The 21,832-nt window shown below is 40.7% G+C and overlaps 2 protein-coding genes across 3 annotated transcripts in view; one reads left to right on the top strand and one right to left on the bottom strand.

Moving 5' to 3' along the window:
• The window catches only part of PKM (pyruvate kinase M1/2), a 47,430-nt gene extending 39,086 nt beyond the window's left edge, over positions 1-8,344 (bottom strand). The window contains exons 1-2 of one of the 2 annotated variants that reach the window (XM_032232780.1): positions 8,238-8,342; positions 8,012-8,151 (exon numbers count right to left, since the gene is read on the bottom strand). The gene's annotated coding sequence lies outside the window, so the exon portion shown is untranslated. Of the gene's footprint in view, positions 1-8,011 lie in introns of both variants that reach the window. The other variant, XM_032232779.1, reaches the window with a different exon arrangement.
• A 235-nt stretch (positions 8,345-8,579) lies between these two features.
• The window catches only part of FAM214A (family with sequence similarity 214 member A), a 29,207-nt gene continuing 15,954 nt past the window's right edge, over positions 8,580-21,832 (top strand). The window contains exon 1 of the mRNA XM_032232776.1: positions 8,580-10,229. Within this exon, the coding sequence (XP_032088667.1) occupies positions 9,941-10,229 (289 nt within the window). The 5' untranslated portion in view covers positions 8,580-9,940. The remainder of the gene's footprint in view (positions 10,230-21,832) is intronic.

A 21,832-nucleotide genomic window follows, 5' to 3' on the forward strand; every position in this document is an offset into this window, starting at 1 on the left:
CCCAGAAGTTGCTGCCTGCTGAAGTCATAATGGGATTTGTTTCTGTTTGGGCTTAGCAGATTTGACAAGCCAGTAACTAGTGATATATTCAATTTCCAACTAACTGCGGCTTAGCACACTGTATGAGCAGTGTTTCTGAATATAGTACTGCCCTACTATTGGTGGGAGGATTGAGTAATATGGTTGAGGTCAAAGACAAAAACTGATGATGGCTGCCTCTGTTGTACGGAAAAGGAAAGCATCCTAACCCTTTTGCATATATATTATAGAAATAAAATCTTACTATAAATATAACTCCTTTGTTGTTTTCTTGGCTAGTGTTGCAACACAATTCTGGGCAGGCATGTGTAAACATGTTTACACAGCAGAAGGCCTGGCAGAAGAGGGGTTGAAATCCTTCTCCATTAGCTGAGTAGACATATTGGGAATTTAATTCAGTGATACCTGGACAATTTAGGAAAGGTGCTTAAATTGCAGTCCTAAACAGCTTCTGTATTCTAGTGGCATAGTTTGCTGAGAGGCAGATTTGCTCAGAAGCAAATCCCACAGAGTTCAACAAGGTTTTCAGAAATAAAGGTTTTCTGACTGGGCAGAAGCCTTAGTGGTGCTGGAACCTAGTTACATTATGTTGTTTTGATCACACTTTGCTAAGAACCACTGGCTAAGTCAGTCAATAAGTCAAACAGAACGCTAGGCCAAAATCAAACAAAATATGATTGCAGTGAAAATAATAAACTTCATAAACAAAATGGAAACTCTACAGCAGTGATGGCGACCCTTTTTGTAAATATGTGCCAAAATTGTGCCTGTGCCCACAATGCAATACGGCCCACCCATCTGCACATGCGCACATGCCCCCTGCGCATGCGCACATGACCCGCCGCTGTGCGGGGGAGGGATTTGACTTCCCAGGCTCTGGAGGATTTCCTGAAGCCCGAGGAGGGCGAAAATGGCCACCTCCGGCCCTCTGGAAGGCCAAAAATCAGCTGGTCAGAGTGTGCATGCCTGCTGGAGCTGACGGCTCGCATGCCAGCAGATATGACTACGCGTGCCACCTGTGGCACATGTACCATAGGTTCACCATCATGGCTCTACAGCCTCTAATATGTCCAAGACCAAATCTAGTCCATTTTTGTTTGCCTAACCTCATCAAATTGACTCTGCCCCAGATACCCTTCCCAGTCCCATCTAGACCAAAGAATAGAAACCCCTTCAACAGCTCACAAGGGAGCCCACAGAAGCCCTACAAGGGTGTTGCAAACTAGTGAACTCCCCCCCCTCAAATCTTATCAGCTAACAATCTCAACATTTCATCTCCCTAACAAGGGACTTGCCCAACTCTGCTACCCTCCTGAAAGGCCAATTTCAGCTAACAATAGCACTTGTCCCAGGTATACCGATAAGCCAATCAGATCCCTAAAAATTCAGGTCTTGTAGTCCTTGATTTTTTTAAGAAAAAAACCCTTTGCTTTCTCATTGTTTCATGGCATCTTTCGTCTAAAGCAGACACCCAAGGATCCTTGCAGTAAACACGGTTCTTCTCCCCAGTGTTGTGCTCCCTCGGCAAAATTCCACTTTATTTATTTATTTAAGATATTTTTGTCCCGCCTTTGTTATTTTTACAGATAACTCAAGGCGGCTTTATGACTTAATTATGACTTAATGCTCTTTGCAGCCCAGCTATAATGATAGCTTACATATTCTAACTCCTTTGTATCCGTAACTGTGAGACTAGGCTAGTCTCGTTTTTTAGGTTAGAATACTGTACTTGTTTTCCACTTGCTGTCCTAAATAACTCTCGGGATAATTTTTCCCAGACATAAAATATGACTTGGTTGCACTGAGTGTTGGGTGAACCCAGCCAAGTTTACTCACAAAACCACAACTTAGCAACCATGCAGGCAAATCTGTTTTCTTTGTTTGGTGCTTTCCCAAAGTGTTTGATTACAACTCCACCTACGATATAACTTGCTGGTTAGGAATTCTAAAAGCTGGAGTCTAAGAAGTCTAGAAGGTGCCAGATTTGCTTATACTGACTGAAGTTTTTTACTAGCCTGCCTATCTGGAGGCTGAACATTTGCACAGAGCCTTTTCTTGTTAGGACATTTTTAGACAGACAGAGGGTTCATATCAGTGGTGGGTTCCTACCGGTTCGGCTGAAGTGGTAATGCTTTGGCGGCCTGGGTCACTGGAACCTGCAGCGACCTAGGCCTGCCATTCCCTGAACCGGATCCCTGGTCAGCGCCGTTGGTGCTCCCATCTTGTTTTTCACTTCTGCACATGCGCAGAACAATTTTAATCGTAAACTGCCGGAACCCGCCCCTGATTCATATACAGTATCATGCTACATCAACATGGAATTTTGATATAGCATGATACTGTATATGATTTTAACTTCTCCGTATAACTTGAAAGCAGGAAAGATTGCAGTAGCCTGCATCAGAACAGAATGTTCAAGCTGGCAGGAGAGTGGTGTCTACAGGGATATGTAATGGCAAGGTTATTAATTAGATTGAGCATGTGGAAAGGGAGTCGTTGATTAGGACAGAGGCAAGCCAAGTTAAATGAGATGTGGAAAGCTTTGAGGATATTTCTAGCCTGACTACATAGATGTTTACCAGAAAACAAGCTCTGCTGAACTAGGCTGGCTTCTTGGTGTGCCCTGCTGTGGTTGTGAAAGGTCAATGGGGAACAGAGGAAGTTTGTAGGCAAGTGAAGCTTCTCCTACGGAGCTGCCAAGGGCGTCCATTTAGGGTATGAGGGAGAGATGGCCTCAGAGCAAATTCAAAAGTTTAAATAGGGCTGTGAGTCACTGTGAAGGAAGAACAACATGACAGTAGTGCTCATTGGTCAAAAATCTTATTGTTTCTGCCTGAGAGAAATGGAACAAGAACCTCAGGTGCATACTGTATGGGTGTGTGGATATGCACGTGCCAGAGAATGACGTATTAAGATTTTAATATACTGAAATTTTTGAGTGCTACTGTGCAGCTATAATTCTGGGAACCAAAAGCTCTCCAGGGTGGTGTGCTTCTCAAGTTTGTTAGAGGACACTGAGAGGAACATTTTTCTTTTTGTTCTTCCTTCTCTTTGCCCTCCCCCCCCAGTCACTGTCCTAATTCCAAGAAGTTACAGCATTTACCATGATTTTCTGAACTATGTTGAATGAATCACTTCTGACAAGGCGTGACCCGTCAAAACCGCGGTCCACTAAAGTGCGCCCGATCAAAGCGCGTACCTGACGTCATCAGCAACGCGACAAATAAAATTAAAAATAAATTAAATTAAAATTAAAATTAAATTAAAGCAAGCCGATTCACATAAAGGTAAGGGTTAGGTTTAGGTTTAGGGTTAGGTTAAGGGTTAGGGTTAGGTTTAGGGTTACGTTAAGCGTTAGGGTTAGGTTAAGGGTTAGGTTTAGGGTTAGGTTAAGGGTTAGGCTTAGGGTTAGGTTTAGGGTTAGGTTTGGGGGGGTTAGGTTTAGATTTACGCGTTAATTTTAAGTTTACCGCTCACAGCGTGCTGTTTTCGTCGCGCTGTGATGACGTCACGTACGCGCTTTCGTCGAGCGCACTTTAGTCTACCGCGGTTTTGTGGTGGAACCCTGACAAGGATTATATTACACAGTCATAAACCATAATCTCCAAACTTTAGCTTCATACAACATACTAAACCATAATTAAGTAAATCACAGTATACCTATGGATGAAATGTGAAAATATAAGGTAAAGTCTTCTTCAAATTAAATTCCCGATGACCATGAAGAGCCAGAAATAGTTTCCTTGGCAGTGATAAAATTTCAAAAATGTAAAAACCACACAGGCAGTTTAGACTAAAACCCACCATAATGATAAAAGGAACAAGTACAACCCAGCTTCCAACACATTAACCTTAGGCCTGGGATCAGAACTAGGTCTTAAAAGAGATTGTGGGTTTTTTTGAATACCAGAAGTGGGCTACTTTTTAAACAGCAGAATATAATTTTAATGTGAAGACAGGCTCCATCACACAAAAGTCATAACTGAAGGAACAGCCCAACAACACTGATGGGAAACCAAAGGCCCAGGCAAGAGTGGTCACTCTTTAGGTTGATCAAATCAACTTAGTTCTTTTGATTAGAATGCCAAGATCAAAAAAGAATAGCTGGATTAAAAAAAGATGCATTTTCAATGAAGAAACAATGAATCCTTGAACACAACATACAGTAGTTAATCATGAAAATCAAGCCAGTATGCCATATGAGTCTTTCATTTACTTATAAAACTACCTGAGCAAAAATAAATATACAGTAAGCATTAACAAATCTGGTCACCACATTAATCTCGGATTTGGCCCAGTGTTAATCATTTCATTTTATAATATCCTTAAATGGTTACTAGGAGCTCTTTTTGTTGGCAGCAGAGAGTCCTACTTGTTGTTTCAAACAGCACGACAGATTGCCTGACTGTTATTTTGCTTCATATGTACCTTATTTCACCATATTCCCTTTGAATGATTTATATGGCCAGTAAAATTGATGCCAACTTACAGAACTGACGTCCCACCCAAATTTCATAGCTGAGCCACAGGTAGCTGTCCCTCCTTTGGGGGGAAAAATATCTGTTTAAACTTGATAGCTGCCGGGTCTGCAAAAATCTCCACCTCTGTGTATATCGAGCACACACTACCCTTCATTCAGACTAGATGTCAGCTTTCCATTTTGAATCATGCCAAAAGACTGGCGTGGAAAGCACATAGTGTGTATCTTGGAACTGTATGTGTGTGGTGTTTTAAGAATTGGCTCTGAGCCATAAGATAACGGGGAGGTTGTAAAGAGGATGTGTAGCAAAAGAAATCCCTCTGTCAACACTTGTCCTTCCATGTGACTTCCCCCTCTAAGTGGATGATGTCACCATAAGTCTGCATCTTCTGTAACAAGTGGTTGTGTGTAGCCACTTGCCCATTCATTCTTATAAGGCTGCTTGCGAAGTTACACACTGATGTTACCCTAATCGTGATAGTGAAAACTGTAAAAAGCCCCCCCCCCCCCTTTGTACTTCCATGGAACATCAAGAGGTGTTGCAAACACAGAGCAGCCTTTTCCTCCTTTCTATCTGACTTACAACTGCAAGGGTATAAATTTTTCCTACCCTATTATAATTTCAATGACTTGACAGAACTTGCAGTAATAAATGACAGAAGAATCTCATGTACAAAATGATTTCCCCCCTTCTCTAGATGATCAGGGCCTAACTTGCGTTTTTACTTGTACAGTTCAGCTGTTGATTCATGTCTGAGTTTTTCCCCAGCATTTATAGGGGGGAAAAAAATCCAACATAGTGATTTTGCAAAGTTGACAGTTATTAGTCTAAAAAAATTATACTGTGACACTTTCCTATACCATGCTAAACTTGTTTAATCCTGATTGCACAATTGGCTATCTCACTGAGTAACATCACATTGTTGCATTATATATTTTTTCCAAATTGAAATGGCTACTTAATATAATACATTAAATTACGTGTAGGGATTGATTTCCCGCCCCCCTCTCATTCAGAAGATTCCTGTGTAACATCAGAAGCAGGACTCTATCCTGGGAAAAAGAGAGTGTGCCATAAACATGCATCTGAGCAACTACTAAGAACTGCCAAAATTTTGGGACATTTGATAGTATTGCTTATCTTGCATTACTCAATAGTATGATCATTAACCTGATCTTTGTGAACAAACAGACTCACCACCTTGCAAAAACTGCAGAAACTGGAAAACGAACAATGGTTCCCCAATGCCATACCAAGTAAAGCTAGCATCCAATGGTGTACAGAGAGAGAGAACAGACTGAGAGACCCCTGATAAAGAAAACATATCAAAACAAGAAAAAGAGGGCAAATGGAAGATCCCCTGGCACTTATAGAAACTACTTAAAATTAGTCCTGCATGAAACAATTCCAACAGCCAGGCTGTGCCCGGGGCAGGTCACAAAATATCAGAGACAGCTGTAACCAGGAGTAAAATGGAACTGGTAGTCCAAAAAGTAAGATCATCAATGTAGGTCAAAGTTGGGGAGATTGTTTAGCAATAAGCAAAGTTCAGTTAGCAATGTCCCCAAGAGAAGTCCAGAAGTTATTAGCCCAAGAATTCCAGGTAGAAGGTAATTAAGCATAGCACTGCGACATCAAGGCAAACATTGCTGCAACCACCATTAAGTTTTAACTAAAAGAAATCCAGTAGGAGGTGCAGGTTAAAGCACATAAATGGGGGTAGGGCTTTCATTGCACAGCTATGGACCCCTCCCTGAGAGATGCCGCAGGGTTAAGGTATTGGATTGGGGCTGAGGAACCCCAAATTCAAGTCCCACTAGATCACAAAGCCCAGTTGATGACTTGGGGTCAGTCATTTATCTCTCACATGTCAACCTGTCATTTATATTTTTATTTATATCCCGCCTTCATTATTTTCACAAATAACTCAAGGCAATGAACATATCTAACACACTTTCCTCCTCCTATTTTCCCTACAACAAGAACCCTGTGAGGTGGGCTGGAGAAGAGGAACTGGCCCAAGATCACCCAGTTAGCTTGAACTCCCCAGTTTCTAGCCTGATGCCTTAACCACTAGATCAAACTGGTTGAGGATAAAATGACTGAAAGATTTTTTAATTAGACCAGGGTTTTTCAAGCTTTTTCAGACTGCAGAACCTGAAAAATATACCCAGAACTCCTGGATCAAGAATCCAGGCTTTAAGAATAGACATTTGTCTGCTGCATTGGAGTATTTTTTTTTCTTTTAATGTCCTTTAATATCTCAGGGGATCCCACTGAGTTTTCACAGAGCCCAAGGAACACAGTTTGATTAAAAACTCTGATTTAGACTACCCGCAGCTCTCTGAGAAAAAGCAGGGCAGAAATGCAGCAATTAAAAATCCCTTTTTATTTACTTGCTTTATAAATCATACTTTTATGTAACTATATAATAAATAATATTCCTGAATCACACTTCTCTAAAGGAATTACTTTTCCCATGGATTGATGAGCTGCACCCTCTCTTCGGTCTGCACCATGGTGGACTGTGAGGTAATTCGGTTCCCCCATAAAAATCTGAAAAGGGATCTATGCCATTACAGAACGTAACAGAATAACAGAGTTGGAAGGGACTTAGGAGGTCTTCTAGTCCAACCCCCTGCTTAGGCAGGAAACCCTATACCACTTCAGACAAATGGTTATCCAATATCTTAAAAACTTCCAGTGTTGGAGCATTTACAACTTCTGAAAGCAAGTTGTTCGATTGATTAATTGTCCTCACTGTCAGGTAATTTCTCTTTAGTTCTAAGTTGCTTCTCTCCTTGATTAGTTTCCACCCATTGCTTCTTGTTCTACCCTCAGTTGCTTTGGAGAATAGCTTGACAAGTTGTTCGATTGATTAATTGTCCTCACTGTCAGGTAATTTCTCTTTAGTTCTAAGTTGCTTCTCTCCTTGATTAGTTTCCACCCATTGCTTCTTGTTCTACCCTCAGTTGCTTTGGAGAATAGCTTGACTCCCTCTTCTTTGTGGCAACCCCTGAGATATTGGAAGACTGCTATCATGTTTACCCTAGTCCTTCTTTTCATTACACTAGACCTACCCAATTCCTGCAACTGTTCTTCATATGTTTTAGCCTTCAGTCCCCTAATCATCATCTGTTGCTCTTCTCTGCACTCTTTCTAGAGTCTCCACATCTCTACATTACTGACCCATAGACCCTCCACAGCATCCCTGGAGCTAGGCCTTCGATATTTTATTGACCAGGCTTAAAAGTCTGCCTCCCCATTTTCACAGTTTGGAGCAGGGGTCTCCAACCTGGTCCATTTTAAGACTTGTGGACTTCAGCTTTGCTGGCTGAGGAACTCTGGGAGTTGAAGTCCACAAGTCTTAAAATGGACCAAATTGGAGATTGGAGTATGTAAAAGAGAAACAAGATGTGACAGCAGGCGGGGGTTTTAAGTGCCAAACCGTCTGTGGGGTATCAAGCCCAACCTCGGGCAGGAAAGCTCACCTGCGCTTCAGGCCGGATCCTCTCCTTCCACCCGGCCTACCTCACAGGGCGGTGGGTGCCCTGGGGGTAAAGCAGGAGTTGCCGGGGTGCGCGCCCCGCAGCATCTCGTCGACTTCCCGGCGAAAAGGCGGGAGGCGAATCTAGCAAGCAGAAAGAATCAGCAAAGGAGCACCTGATTCTCCCCTCAGGAAACACAAACCCAAGGAAATTGGGTGGGCAAATTTACCGGCCGGAGAGGAGCTCGACTCGTTAGAGGCTGACAGAAAGAGCCCTGGGACGGCTGGCACCCCAGCCCGCCACAGAACCGGAGACCCGCGGGCTCTCCTCGCACCTCAGTATCCCCACCCACCCCCTCGATCCCCTCACCGCAACCCCGGACAGACTCGGGAGAGTCGATTTAGGCCTCTCGGGCCTAACTTTGACAGGGACCCCCCCCCCCGCGGTTGCCACGGCGACGGAGCGCTTCCTCCGGCGCGAGCTCAGCCGCGATTGGCCCCCGCCGCGCCACGTGACCGCGGTCGCGTGAGCCCGCTTGACAGAGCCCGGCCGAGCCGCCTGAGGGGGCCGCCGGGCGCGCGCTCGTGTGTGTGGTGGCGGGATGGCGGCCGGCGGGGCTGCGTCGGGCTCGGGGCTCGACGGCGCCGCATGAGAGGCGCGCCCGGAGACCCTGCGGGGTCGGCGCGGCTGGGAAAAGCCGGAGCGCGTCGGGACGGGAGGGGAGTTTTTAGTCAGTCAGGCGCTGCGAAAGTGGAGGAGGGAGGGAGGGAAAGGGACCCCCCCGTCGGAGCCATGGCGATCCCGCTGCGGCCGCCTCGGGAGCTCCCTCAGCCGGGCAGGCGGCGAGCGGCCTCGCGGCGCGGCTGAAGCTCCCCCCCAGCGCGGCTCCTGACGGGGGACAAGAGGCCCTCCGCAGAGCCGCCTTTCGCTCGCCGCCCACCCCCCCCCCCTCCGAGGGAGGAGACTCGCCGCCGCCGCCGAGCAGGAGAAGCAAGAGACGGGCGACTCAGCGCGATGAGGTTGTGACGCCTCCCGGGAGGGCAAAAGAAGTCGCGGCTGGGGAGTGGGAAGAGGAGGAGAGAAGGACGACTCTAAGCTGAGGCGATCTCTGAAGAGGGAGGGGACAGGGGAGGGGACCCTCTCGGGCCCCTCAACGGGGGATTTTGGAGGGGGGCGCCCGTTGCTGGGCGGACATGAGACCCTGAGCCTCTTCCCCCCCCCTCTCTCCCCTCCCCGGGGGGCTCCTTTTCTCCCCTCTCCCCGCCGCCAGGACTCCCTCCAGGCAGGCCCTCCGCTCCGTTCAGACGTGTCTGGGTTTGCTCGGGGTCAGCGTGGCTTCCGGACACGGGTGTTGTGGTGGTGGTGGTGGTGGTGAGGGGGAGATGTTTTCCTCCTCCTGCTGCCGGGATTAAGCGGCGACTCGCCTTGTTTGTTTCTCCGGGCGCTTGCGCCCTCCCCGCTGGCCTTTGATGACGAGCCGCCGCTCTTGCTAGACGGCCCCGTTTGATGAAAAAAAAAAAAAAGGATGGTTTAGGCTAGACGCGAGTCAGGGACTCCGAGGAGGAGGAGGAGGAGGAGGAGGGGGAGGTCGGCGCCTGGGAGGCCTCCTCCCGGCGGGCGGGAGGTAGAACAGGTAAAACGCCATGGACTCCAGGCTTGGGTGACACTGCCCGAAGGAGACTCGGGGCTTCTTTTGGGAGCCTTTTAATTGGGGTGCGAGTGTGAGTGCAGAAAAGGGGAGGGGGTTAGCTTTTGTTGCCTTGAGCTTTTGGCCCCGGCAGGTTTATAAATAGTTCGGTTCAGACGCCGTGTCAAAGGAGGACACCCTGGCAAGGGAGGCAAGCCAGTTCCACCGAGAGAGAGAGAGAGAAGCAGACACCCTGCTTTTAGCTTCTCCCTCTCCATCCAACTGCTGTTGCCACCACACAATGAATGCCAGGAGGAGGAGGAGGAGGAGGAGGTCTGGACGCTACCGATTCTTGTAAGCCGCCAAGGAGAGAGAAAAAAAGCTGGATCCCCTCCCTCCCTTTCTTTTGGGGACTCCGACCTCCCCAGGGAAGAGGAAGACAACAGGAGGAATCTGGTGGTGAGAGAAGCCACATCAGGGCGGAAGGAAGAAAAACAGCTGGGGAAGCCGAAGGACTCTTTTTTTTTTTTTTTTTGGCTGGGACCCGAGAAAAGGGGGAAGAGAAGATTGGCGTGAAAATGAAGCCGGATCGAGGTAAATGAGTTTCTGAAAAGCAGTTCCCTTTCTGTTGTTTTATTGTTGGGCAAGTGGCTTTGTGATGTACAGCAGTGTTGTTGGGAAATGGTTGGGTTGAGGTCGTAAGTCTAAAGAGAAACAAGAGGGGGAGGGATTTGGAAAGGATCAGGAAGGATTAAAACCTGGAGCTGATAATTAGGATATTGTTCTAACATGTTTTTGTTTAAGGCTGTTGAATGAACTTAAGTTTACTTCAAGAGCTGAGATATGGGAACTCGTTATAGAAAACACCTCTTGCCTTCTTGGAGAGTGTAATTTTAAATGTTACAGAAGTGTTTTTCTTAAGTTATTACCATATAATAAAGAAAATAAAATAATATTTCTTATAATCAGGAATTAAGTAGCCAAACCATCTCCATGTAATGCACAAAAGATGTAGCCGGAAACTAATGAAAAAAAAAGCTAAAGCCTATTTAAATTCCTGTAAACAATTCTGGCAGGGTCTTTTTCAGTTTCATCCCTAATTGTGTTTAGAAATAAGCTCAGTAGGACAAATAAGCACAAAATCAGAATTCATACCGCTGTTCTAAGCAATTCCTTATCATTAATTAAATCATGACTGCTAATGTAAAAAAAAGCTATTAAGGATTTACTGCTGGATATCTATTAAGCGGACTGAAAAATATTTTTAGGTAACAACATATAGTACTTAATTCTTAGAACTCAGCAATTGGTTGAATTGAGATTTACATTGTCAATTTAATAATACCCCACATTGGAGCAAAGGGCTGTCTCAACATTTGCTTTAATGTACATTTGTTATTTAGAACCTTAAGCTATCTATGGCAGGATTCACATAAGCTATTATGTGCTTGTTTATGTGGTTTTAGCTCTTACTAAATTGTGATTTATGGTTTAGAATGTTGTGTCAAGTTAGTTAATTATAGTTTGTTCAATAACAAGCTGGTTAAACAAACTGGCTTAGCACAGTATTTGAATTCAGGTGCTCAACAGCTTCAATTAGAATACCACAGATGCTGAGAAATTTTAAAATACCAAAGTAGTTTTTTTTTAAGTATTTCTACAATTGCTTAAGGAGATGGGATTCAAGTAAAAACTGTTTTTGGCTGCTTGGAAATTAAAAGAAGTGACATTGATGTGGTACAAGTGAACATGACATTTTAAAATATATGCTAAATCTGGGTTAATCTGATTTATACTAATATTTAGAACTACTTAAATCTGGGATGTAAACATATTGTCAGCTATTAGATGGCAGCAAAAGATAAACAAATGTCTCTTAGCTGCCAACTGGTGGCCCTATGGATTTTTTCAGCCTGCTTGTGTAACCTGCAAAGTGTCCCTTAGTATTGCAGCCTAAGGTCCCTGTAGGAACAAAATAAAGTATAAAATATACACTGGAGGTTCAACATGTAATTCCTTTCATAGTACAGAAGCTTGATGCATATTCATAGTTTTAATAATGCACAGCTGTGAGGCAAATGACCTTTTATAATTAAATACCTCTAAAGTAGTCTATGTAAAGCAGTAAGTTAAAAATTCTTCTGGAAAATAAATATTTAGGATATTATTCAAAGAGCTTAATATGCGTAAGATGTATTTTAATTTACTTTTTTCAAAAGCAGATTCAGCCATAGGAAGAATTGTGTTTATTTAATTTAACAATGTGACTGCTTCACATCAACCACAGGGGGTTAAAAGTGTGGCCTAAGTGCTACATTTAATATTGAGATACTCTTAGGAGGCACAATCATGCAAATGTTTGTTTGCCTTGTTTTCTGCAAAGCAGCTGCACTACAGGCAATCACTCAAGTGTGCTATCAAGTGCTTTCATTAGTCGAAAATTAATAGTGAAGGATGCAGGATGAGCAGGGCTTTAAATTGAAGTATAATCTGTTTAATATCAGACTAACAGGAATAAGAAGTACTGTATCAATCTGTAAATGAGATTTTTGTTGTTGTCTGTGTTAATATATGGGACCTTAGTGATTAATAGCTGCATTGGATTAGACCCAGATTTAATACTAATTAGAATAGGCCTACTGAGGTAATGGAACTTAAATAGAGGACAAACAAGTTGCCAAACCAGCTGATGATGGATGATAAGTTAGATACAAGACTTAGGCGTGTGTAGAGCTCTTGTGTGGAAGGGTGCTAAGGCAAATGGTGCCAGTGCTGAGTATTTCTAAGTTTCCCTTAGACTTCAGTGAGTGGAAGTGACACCAGATGTTTAAAGGTTGAGTAAAAATAAATATTACTGCACTTTGGTTCTCCAAAAAACGAGACGCAGCATTTTGCCATTGTATTGACCATGAGGCTGTAATATTTAAAGGGCAGAAAATGTAAATATACACATGTGGGAACTGTGATTCTGAGAATATTTCTTTTCAAGGACGGAAGGAAAAAAAAGTTTAGTATATTACAGAAATGAATAGGTTTTGTAGCTTCTAAATATGTAGTACTTTCAATTGATTTAAGAGAAAATACTTTTAGGATTGGGCATACACGAGATTATTGTTTGATTGATATGCAGATGTTTTGAAGAAATCCTTGGGAGCTTGAAAAAAGATGAGACCACTTTCATAAATAACTGGAAGGTGCTAGGTTTGTACTTCCAAAATGCTTCTTTCAGATAGTTTTCACATTGTGACTCTTCTGTGTTACCTTCTAGAATTTCCCTGCTGATTTATTTTGTCCAATTCTTACAATGCATCATTTTTTAAATACCCAGTTAAGAGTGTTCTACTGTTAGAATAATATGAATAATATCCTATTAACTGCCTAATGCAACATAAATTCCATATTGGAAAAATACAGATTACAAAACATTGAGCTACAGAATGTGCTGAGATATATAGAGAGAAAACAACCCTTGCCACTCCTTACTTTCTTAGCAAGGAGTAGGAGATTCCAGATCCAGCAGCCCTATTCAGATTTCAAGGTAAGCTGAAAGGGTATGTTTGTTCTCGACTTACAATAAGTACATCAGAAATCCTGTCTTTGCACACTCTGCTAAACAAACTATGGATGGATCCAACCTTATTTGTTTTCCTCCCAAAGAAAAGTAGGGGCAATCCTGTTTATTTAGTAGGAAGCTACAATTTGTTTCAGTTCTGGTTTACCCGGATATGTATTTGAAGGCAACTAGAGGAAAGTATTTCCCAGTGCAGGCCCTTAAGGTTAATTTTCACAGAAAGGGATGCTGGGTTTGATTCTGGGAGATGAATAATAAACACAAGTGTATGAGTGGTAGATGATGGACTTCCTGTTGAGCAGGCAACATTTCTGTAAAGACCTGTGCTTCTAGTTAGAGATGCCGCAGGTATATATGCAAGGAGGAGACAGCACACTGGAAAATGATGCTGTTTCCTGTTGTAGTAGGGAAGCTGTTTTTCTGGCTCTGGAATTGTACTGAGAAGTAAATATAGAGGAAAGATCCGTGATGTAGGTTTACTTTTATAGGAAATGAGGTGGATTATGCAAGAGAGATTTTAGACTATTAAGTCCCATGGTAATACACTTTCCAGCTAGTAGTACAACTTTGTAGTTGTTTAACAGTTGTGCCTTCACATAGGAGCATCTGCCATTGTTATCTGTGACTCTTTGACCTTGACTTGGTGTTTCACTTTTTTTCCTGGATTAGCTGAGGACTAATATCCACTGTGTGCCACATCGTCTACCATGAATTGACTTTTTTGTTCAATGGACAAATGTCTGTTTTCCTAACCAAAATACATTAATGGAATATACTGCATATTGAACTCTGAATTTGTGATGTATGTGAAAAGGAGCAATTACAATTAAAAATGGTTGATGATATTGAGCACTAATGTTGAGTTTTGAGAATGATATCTGATCTGATATGTTTTTCCTAGTCATTTGCATTTCCTGCTCGGTTTTGCCCTTTTTATGGGGTCACACTGACACTGTACTAAGGTTAAAAATTGTTTTGCCCTGTGATGCGTTATCTTGTGCTTATTACATACCATTACCAAATATTGTAAGTCACTCCCTGCATTGTTGTGTTGGCAACCTGGATGTTTGTCTTCTGATTAATTTTTTACATTATTTATTTAAACTCTATTGTCTTGGATAAAAATGCATTTCAAAAGCAGTTGTCTTCTTTCTGAAAACTTAGCTCTAATATAAATGCCTATTAACTTCAAATAAATTGGCAGCATAGATGTAAATTCTAGAGTGTCATCGCGCATCTCATATGTTTAAGATCTGAAATGATAGCTTTTAGTCTATCATTTACATGAAAATGAGTTTTATAAACTACAATGTTTATTTTTTAAAACAGTTTAGATAATCTAAATGTAGTGCCATGCTGTGAACATTGGAAGCCGGTTCCAGGATAAAGAAGAAGAAAAGATTTATTGTAAAGTTTGGAGTCAGACATGTTCAAGAATACAATGACAAAAGCACCATATTTTAGTTTTGTATGATTTTTTTTGTAGCTTTCCTGAATCCTGAAGTCAGATGTGTTGGGGTACAACCCTTGGGGTTCACTGCTACTGTAGTCAGCTGTAGATGAATGTACAGGTAGTCCTGGACTTACAACCACAATTGAACACAAAATTTATTTTGCTCAACGAGCATTGTTCAGTGAGTTTTGCCCCATTTTATGACCTTCCTTGCTGCAGTTGTTAAGTGAATCACTGAAGTTATTAAATTAGTAACACAGTTGCAAAGTGAATATGCCTTCCCCATTGACTTTGCTTGTCAGGTCACAAAAGGTGATCAGATGACCCCAGGATACTGCAACTGTCATAAATATGAGTGAGTTGCCAAGATTGAATTTTGATCACATGACCATGGGGATGCTGCAACAGTCGTAAGTGTGAAAAATAGCTGTAAGTCACTATTTTCAGTGCTGTTATAACTTTGAATGCTCACTAAATTAACTGTAAGTCAACAACCACCTGTATCTAGAGAACATTAGGTTGGGCAAGTTGATCTAAAGCAGTATTTCTCAATGTTGACCATTTTAAAATGTGTGGACTTTCAACTCCCAGAATTCCGCAGCCTACATATCTTAAAAACACTGATATAAAGCAATGTTGCTGAAGAAACCAGCTTTGAAATTTTTCTTTCTCTGGAGGCTTCCCTCACAATCACTTCTAATGTATTTTGAGAGTATAAGTTGAAGAGGGAAACACGGATGCACAGTGCAGTTAGTATATTCTATTGTTTAAATGGAAGAGAAGTAAATTGAGGCAGGAGAAAGTCATGATTTTCAAGACTTGATTGGGTGTACTGTAGCAGCACTTAAGTCAGAGGTCTTGAAGTTAGCTTGAAGTTGAAGCATAGCTGGCTGGAGAATTCTGGGAGTTGAAGTCCACAAGTCTTAAAGTTGCCAAGTTTAGGAACCCCTGACTTAAAGTGTTACAGAAAGGAAAGTGAAGCCAGAGTAATTTTGAGTTATTGAAAATAATAGTTTAATACAGAACTGTGTTAAATAAACTGTCTATTAATATTCAACCCAAGATTGAGATGAGCTACAGATATGCATATTGGATTACAATATTGTACAGATTCATAGCTTGCTATCTCTTGAAGACTTAAGCATCACAATTTCCCAAGTTTCCCAGCAATATAATCACGTTTTTGAGGGGATTTGCCAATGAAAATGTGATCCAACATTGGGGGTTGTTGTTAGGCTTTCAAATTTGTATCTGTATGGCTGCTTCGTTTGGGTTAAGCGATCTTTTATTTTCTAAAACAGACCAAATGTTAAATAAAGTTTATGCCTTAATATACTGTATATACTTAATATACTGTATTGGTTTTTTGACATAATTATTGTGAATGAAATCCTTAAATAACACCATGGTTTTGTCATAATGAAGTCCTTTGATCAAAGGAATACTGAAATGAAGTGAAACTTGAATCAAGTGAAGTTTAGTGTCAAAACCTTTTGGTCTGTTTTAAAAATCCTAGAAAAATGTAAATGTTAGATTATCTAGCTTTCCAAATTGTGCCTTTTGTACATACAATGCCTAGCATTAACAAACCTTTTGGTATTCTCTACAAGGAAATTTGCAGATGTGCCATCTCTATTTCCAGCATTTTGGGTTTGAAGGCATGTTCCCAGTACCCCAATTATTTGCCAATGCTGATTCTTAATGGAGCAGAGTTGAATATTGAATATTGGTACAAAATTATATTTAGAAAACGTGGAACAGAATAATTGCTATCTATTTCAGTATAATGCTCGGACTGTTCCAGCATAAGACTGACAAATTACAGATGCATGAATACTATGAAAAAACTGTCAGCTATGCTCTTTGAAATATTTGGAATGAAAGAAATCTTAAGCTGTTGTTACTTTCCTTTTGTAAATGTTTTTCCTAATTCATCTGCTTGCAATATCACTGCAGCATATTAAAAGTTGCTAGTATAGTAATTAATAAAATTAATAGCAAGTATTTAGAAGCATTAAAAAAAACACCTAAAGGATCTGGGAGGGGGGGATATACGTGGTTGCTAAGAGTTGACACTGATTTGATGGCACATGATAGATATATTTCAGATTCATTAAAATACAGATATAGCTAGAAGTAAAGACTTGGGGATTTAAGATAAATACTAGAATTCTCTTTAAGGTGAACCCATGTGCCAAAAGTCAATAGATAATTGCATTTGTAAAGCTTGTTAAACACTCCTGATTTAAAAAAAAATACAGCATGACAGTTAAATTAAAAGAATGTAACTAGATGGACAAACCCATAATGTATTTTGCCTTAGTCATGGCTTCACATGTTGTGTGACCCTAACTATGGCGGCTGATTAACCGTGGTTGATGGTTCAGTGCATTATGTGGACTGTACTAATTCCAGATCATTCAGTGAGTCACGATTAATCCAACTATATTTTTTGGGTTGTGTCGTGTAGTGCAACGATTACATATTTCATTGCACCAGAAAGAAACCCGCCTCCTAAAATCAGAGGAGTTTCGGTCCATTTCTTGTTCTCAATCAATATGAGCAACCTCATTGGCTTCTGAATTCATTTCCCTCCGACCTTCTTTTCGTCACTTCAGAAGGTTCCTCTATGTTGAATATTTTCTCCTTTTTTTATACCTTCTGGCTGCAAATGTCTAAAACAGGCCACTCACTCCCTTCCCTTCTTAAAGTTATACTTGTTTTTGTTTAGGTAGACACCGAAATAGTCATTGGTGGCATTTCTGTTCTCCAATAAAACCTGTAAAATCTTACGAATTGCCAGCAAAACCATTTTCAAGAGCCTGGTGATTTCAGAAAAAAAGTGCCATTAAAAAAAAAAAAATTAAAGGGCCTGAGGACGAATGGCAGCCTGTTCAGGGCTGCCACATTGAGTGTGTCCTGCTCCTTGTTGTTCTGCTTTTCTTTCCTCTCCTCTTGCCCAAACACAGCTGGGTTCACAAGAGGCGAAAAGAAAACATGATACTTCTGCCAAAGAGACAGGAAACTGTAGTAGCCCTTGTGAGCAGCGAAGGGTTGAAGCACGCCTGCCGTCCAATCAGCAGCGAGCTCTGTTGCTATGTGCACTCTTTTCTCTGCCTTCTTTGTGGAAAAAATGTCTTGCACAGAAAGGCTGAATATGTACCCAAAGCTGAACATTTTTGTGCCCGACACTGCAGACATCTGGATCCTCGCGATACTGACACTGTAGCCCCTGTGCTGCCAGGGCACCTTCTGTCCCACCACGATTCCAGTATGGTTTACAGTGGAAGCCAAGGGCTGATCAGAGAAGGTGTGTAGTCCAAAAGAAATAATTCTAAATGCTAAAATGCTCTTGAGTTGTTTATGAACCAGAGTGTTTGTTTATATGTGTGTCTGTTGGGTTTTGTTTTTTTCCTTTTTCAGTGAGCTGGTGTGAGTCATAGGCTGTAGTTTCTTTGTCTACGTAAAACATAACACACATGGATCCTTTTTAAACCTGTTTTTAAGCTCATTTCTGAGGACAAAGAATAAGGAAAAGAGTTAAATGTTATCGATTCTGAACAAAGGAAGGAGGAAGAAATGGTCAGAGGGGAGAGAGGTGGTCAAATTCTTCTAGGTGTAGCATTTCACAAAGGAATAAAACACTTTGGTGAAGTTGAGCTGTGAGTTTTGATTATTGAAAAGCAAGCACTATGATTGATTTCCCAGTCTACAATTGTTTAAACACCACTGAAATGAGAGCATCATCTACTAAGTTGAAATTTTGAATTGTTACGTGTTCTCTGTTCCTGTAGTGTTGTAGAGAAATAGTACCTGTTCAAGTACATTACCTTTGGAATATCAAACCTTCTTGGGTTTTTTTTGATACATGAATTTATGATAGAGCGCAGGTTAATGGTCACACTTGTCTTATTTACTGGTAAAATGTAACAGTAATTGAGTGTATTCTTTTGTGTGTACGGGTAACATTTCATAAAAAGCCTGACGAAATTGTTACTGATTTTTAAAAAATCATGTGTAATAGTGGTGAATTCACAGTTTTGTATTTTAAAAAAAGTTTTTACAATTATTTAAAGTATTTAGAGTCATGACTTGAAATCAGACTAGTGGTATGTATTTTTTAAAGCTACTATTCAACAAAGGGTGGGGAAAATAAGGAAACACAAAAAACACCAACCTTTCATTATTGCACTGTGCAGGAGACAAGGTTTTCAAAGAAATGGGGAAAAAACCAACAACTAGCTCTTTCACTGCATATTCCACATCTTAATAGCTCAAGTAGTATAGATACCCGATTTAAGCAAATACTTGTAATTTTTGTTTACATTTTTCATGGAGAGAGTGTGGGAGAAGAATATTTCCATTAGACTCTTGTATTTCATGTTTAAAAACATACTTTGCTTTAGTCAGAAATTGTGTAGCAGAGAGATCATTGACAGTAACACAATTCAAACTATTCTAGCACCATTATAGATAAATATGTCCTTTAAATCTTATTTATGCTTTTATTGTAGAGACAAATTCATTGGCTTGAATTTATCAGGTTTTACCAGTTACTTTGCAAACATAAACATTTATTAACAGTTGTGGAGAGAAGCTATGGAAAACATGAGAATGTTTAACCTTAGTCAGAGTGGAGGTATCACATTTCTGAAATCTTTCCAGTGCAATGTAAAAATTCAGTAAAATAATGGTGAGAAATTAGTCATCCTCTGGATGACATTGGCATAGTCAGTTGTCAAGGATGCTGGGAGTTGTAGTTCAGTGGAGGCCAAATAGTATTCCTATATACTCCAGTGTAGCAACATTCCTGGTTCATTTGAGTGGATGTTACAACTGTATGTACCTTTCCCATGCATGGAGCTATTACATGTGCATAAATGAATTGAATTCCACTGGAATAAGAATTATTTCTGCACACATATTATAGTTTGCCCATGTTGCTAGATGAGTTATAGTGTCCTTGAAATACATAATTCAGCATAATGGATAAACTCAGTCTAAAGTATATAGAGCAGTCAAAATTTCAGAATTGTTTAAAAAATGCAAGCAAAATAGGTTTACTCTTACATACTCTTTGCATGTAAGAGTAAACCAAAAGATAAGAACATCTGTGAGAGCTGGAGAGATCAAACATGAGTGATTGAGCAGAACAGTGTTTCTCAACCTTAGCAACTTTAAGAGGGTGGACTTCAGTTCCCAGAATTCAAAGTTGAGATGCATTGCAGAGTTCAAATTTACCACCATGTCTAAATGTGTACATGACAAGTCGCTTAGTGACCATTTAAAGTTATGACAGATTCTTCCCTCAAAGGTACTTATGACCCAGTTCCGGCAGTTGCCTCTCATTACCTGATCAATGTCAGGCACTTGGCAACTGGCCTGCATGTATGTATGTCTTATCACATGAGTGATCCACTTTATGATCTTCATGACATACCCATAATGATCAGCCTTGTAAGTTGTATGCAAGTTGAGCACTATCTATATTATAGTGATAAGTCAAGGACTACCTGTATTTTGGGAAGATAAGGGTCAGCAACCATTTTATAACAGCTTGGAGTTGGGAGTAGATGCCTTTGGAGATAGCAAAATAAAATAGAAAGCAAAGTAAGACTTCTCAAATTTCTATTCACAATAAAAACATGATTGTTTTTCTAACTTGCTCTCGCTTTTACCACAGAACTAACGGCAAAACTCTAGCAAAGCAAACATTTCTATTATTTCCATGCAGTGTTATGTAATACTTCCTTAGACTCTTTGTTCAAGAACCTAACCTTTATAGAGACAGTAGAAAAACATGCTAAATGGTTGTATGTTAAATGGGCATTCTTTGTTCATTTCTAAAGATGTATCCAGTTTAGGCCCTGGAAAAACGTCATCTATTAATGAACTAAAATGGAAATATTTGTTTCAAGAAACCAACAAGTGACTAACATTTCCCAATATTTATAGGGCTATGTATCAGCTTTGTTGTGGAGGTGGGATTTAGCAAACAGTTGCTGAATATGTATTGTGTAATAAGCTAACTGGCTGATCTGGGTTTTGTGCAGATATGACAAAGTAAGTTTGTGGGTCAGTGTGTTATACAAATCCAAGGTGCTGATTAATTGACTAATAACACAGCAGTTACGCATCTTCTTAGTCACAGGTATGTAATACAAGCAGAAGATTGATGATCAGTCTATGATGCTTGGGACAAAATAAAAAAGATTTTTTAAAAAAAATTAAGAATCAGTTTAACTTTAGGGAGTATCTTCCCTCCCCTCAAAAGAGGCTTTAAGAAACAAGCATAACCTGGAGGGAAGGGAAGCATCCACAGAAACTAAAAAGGATTATAATATTCCCCACTTCATTTTATCCTTGGAGATGCTTTAGCAATTTTTGTATCAGTATGATGAACAGTTCCGATAAAAGAAATGACTAAAACATTCATCAGGATTGAGGAGTACTGTACGATTATTCATGTCTCTCAATATGCTGGAAAATATTCATTCATTTGGCAATAAAATCTGGAAGAGTAACCAGTTTTCTTTTTTTTAAAAAAAAAATTCTGTCCTCTCTAAGTAAATACATTACTTGAACTCTTCTTAGAGTTTTTCTGAACGCTGGTAATTTGTCACTCTATTTATGTCCTCTCTACAACTGGGTCTTCTTTCTTTCTCCTTGTTCAGGACTGAAAGAATGCAGCTGTTGTTTAGAAAGAGCCATGCAGCTGTGATCCTGTTATGATAGCAGGTTCAGAGGCGACTCGGACCAACAGACAGTAGAGAAGCTTATTTTGAGCTGGGAATCCTTTCTCTCCAAAACCGTCTTCTAAGAATACGCTGCCCTGGCTGTTCCTAAGCACATATTCAGCAATAACCTTCCTGCAGGAAAGGGTTGCAACCGGGATAACTTCCTGTGATAAGGAAGGTGAAACTAGGTCAGAGCTGTAGGAAGATAATTATATAATTATATAATTATATAATTATATAATTATATAATTGAAGTGATTCTGGGCGGCATATAGCCAAAAAAAAAAGTATAAAGCAAACGTGTTAAATAAATCATATTTTTTAAACACATAATCTCCTTGAGCCCACTGAGTGTAGTTCTCTGAGAGATGGGATCTGTAGCATGCTTTTCTGGCTTTTCTGTCTGGATCCGAAACAGATGTAGATGTAATCGGGT

This window comes from Thamnophis elegans, chromosome 16, assembly GCF_009769535.1.
Source record: "Thamnophis elegans isolate rThaEle1 chromosome 16, rThaEle1.pri, whole genome shotgun sequence".
In the NCBI taxonomy this organism is placed as follows: Eukaryota; Metazoa; Chordata; class Lepidosauria; order Squamata; family Colubridae; genus Thamnophis; species Thamnophis elegans.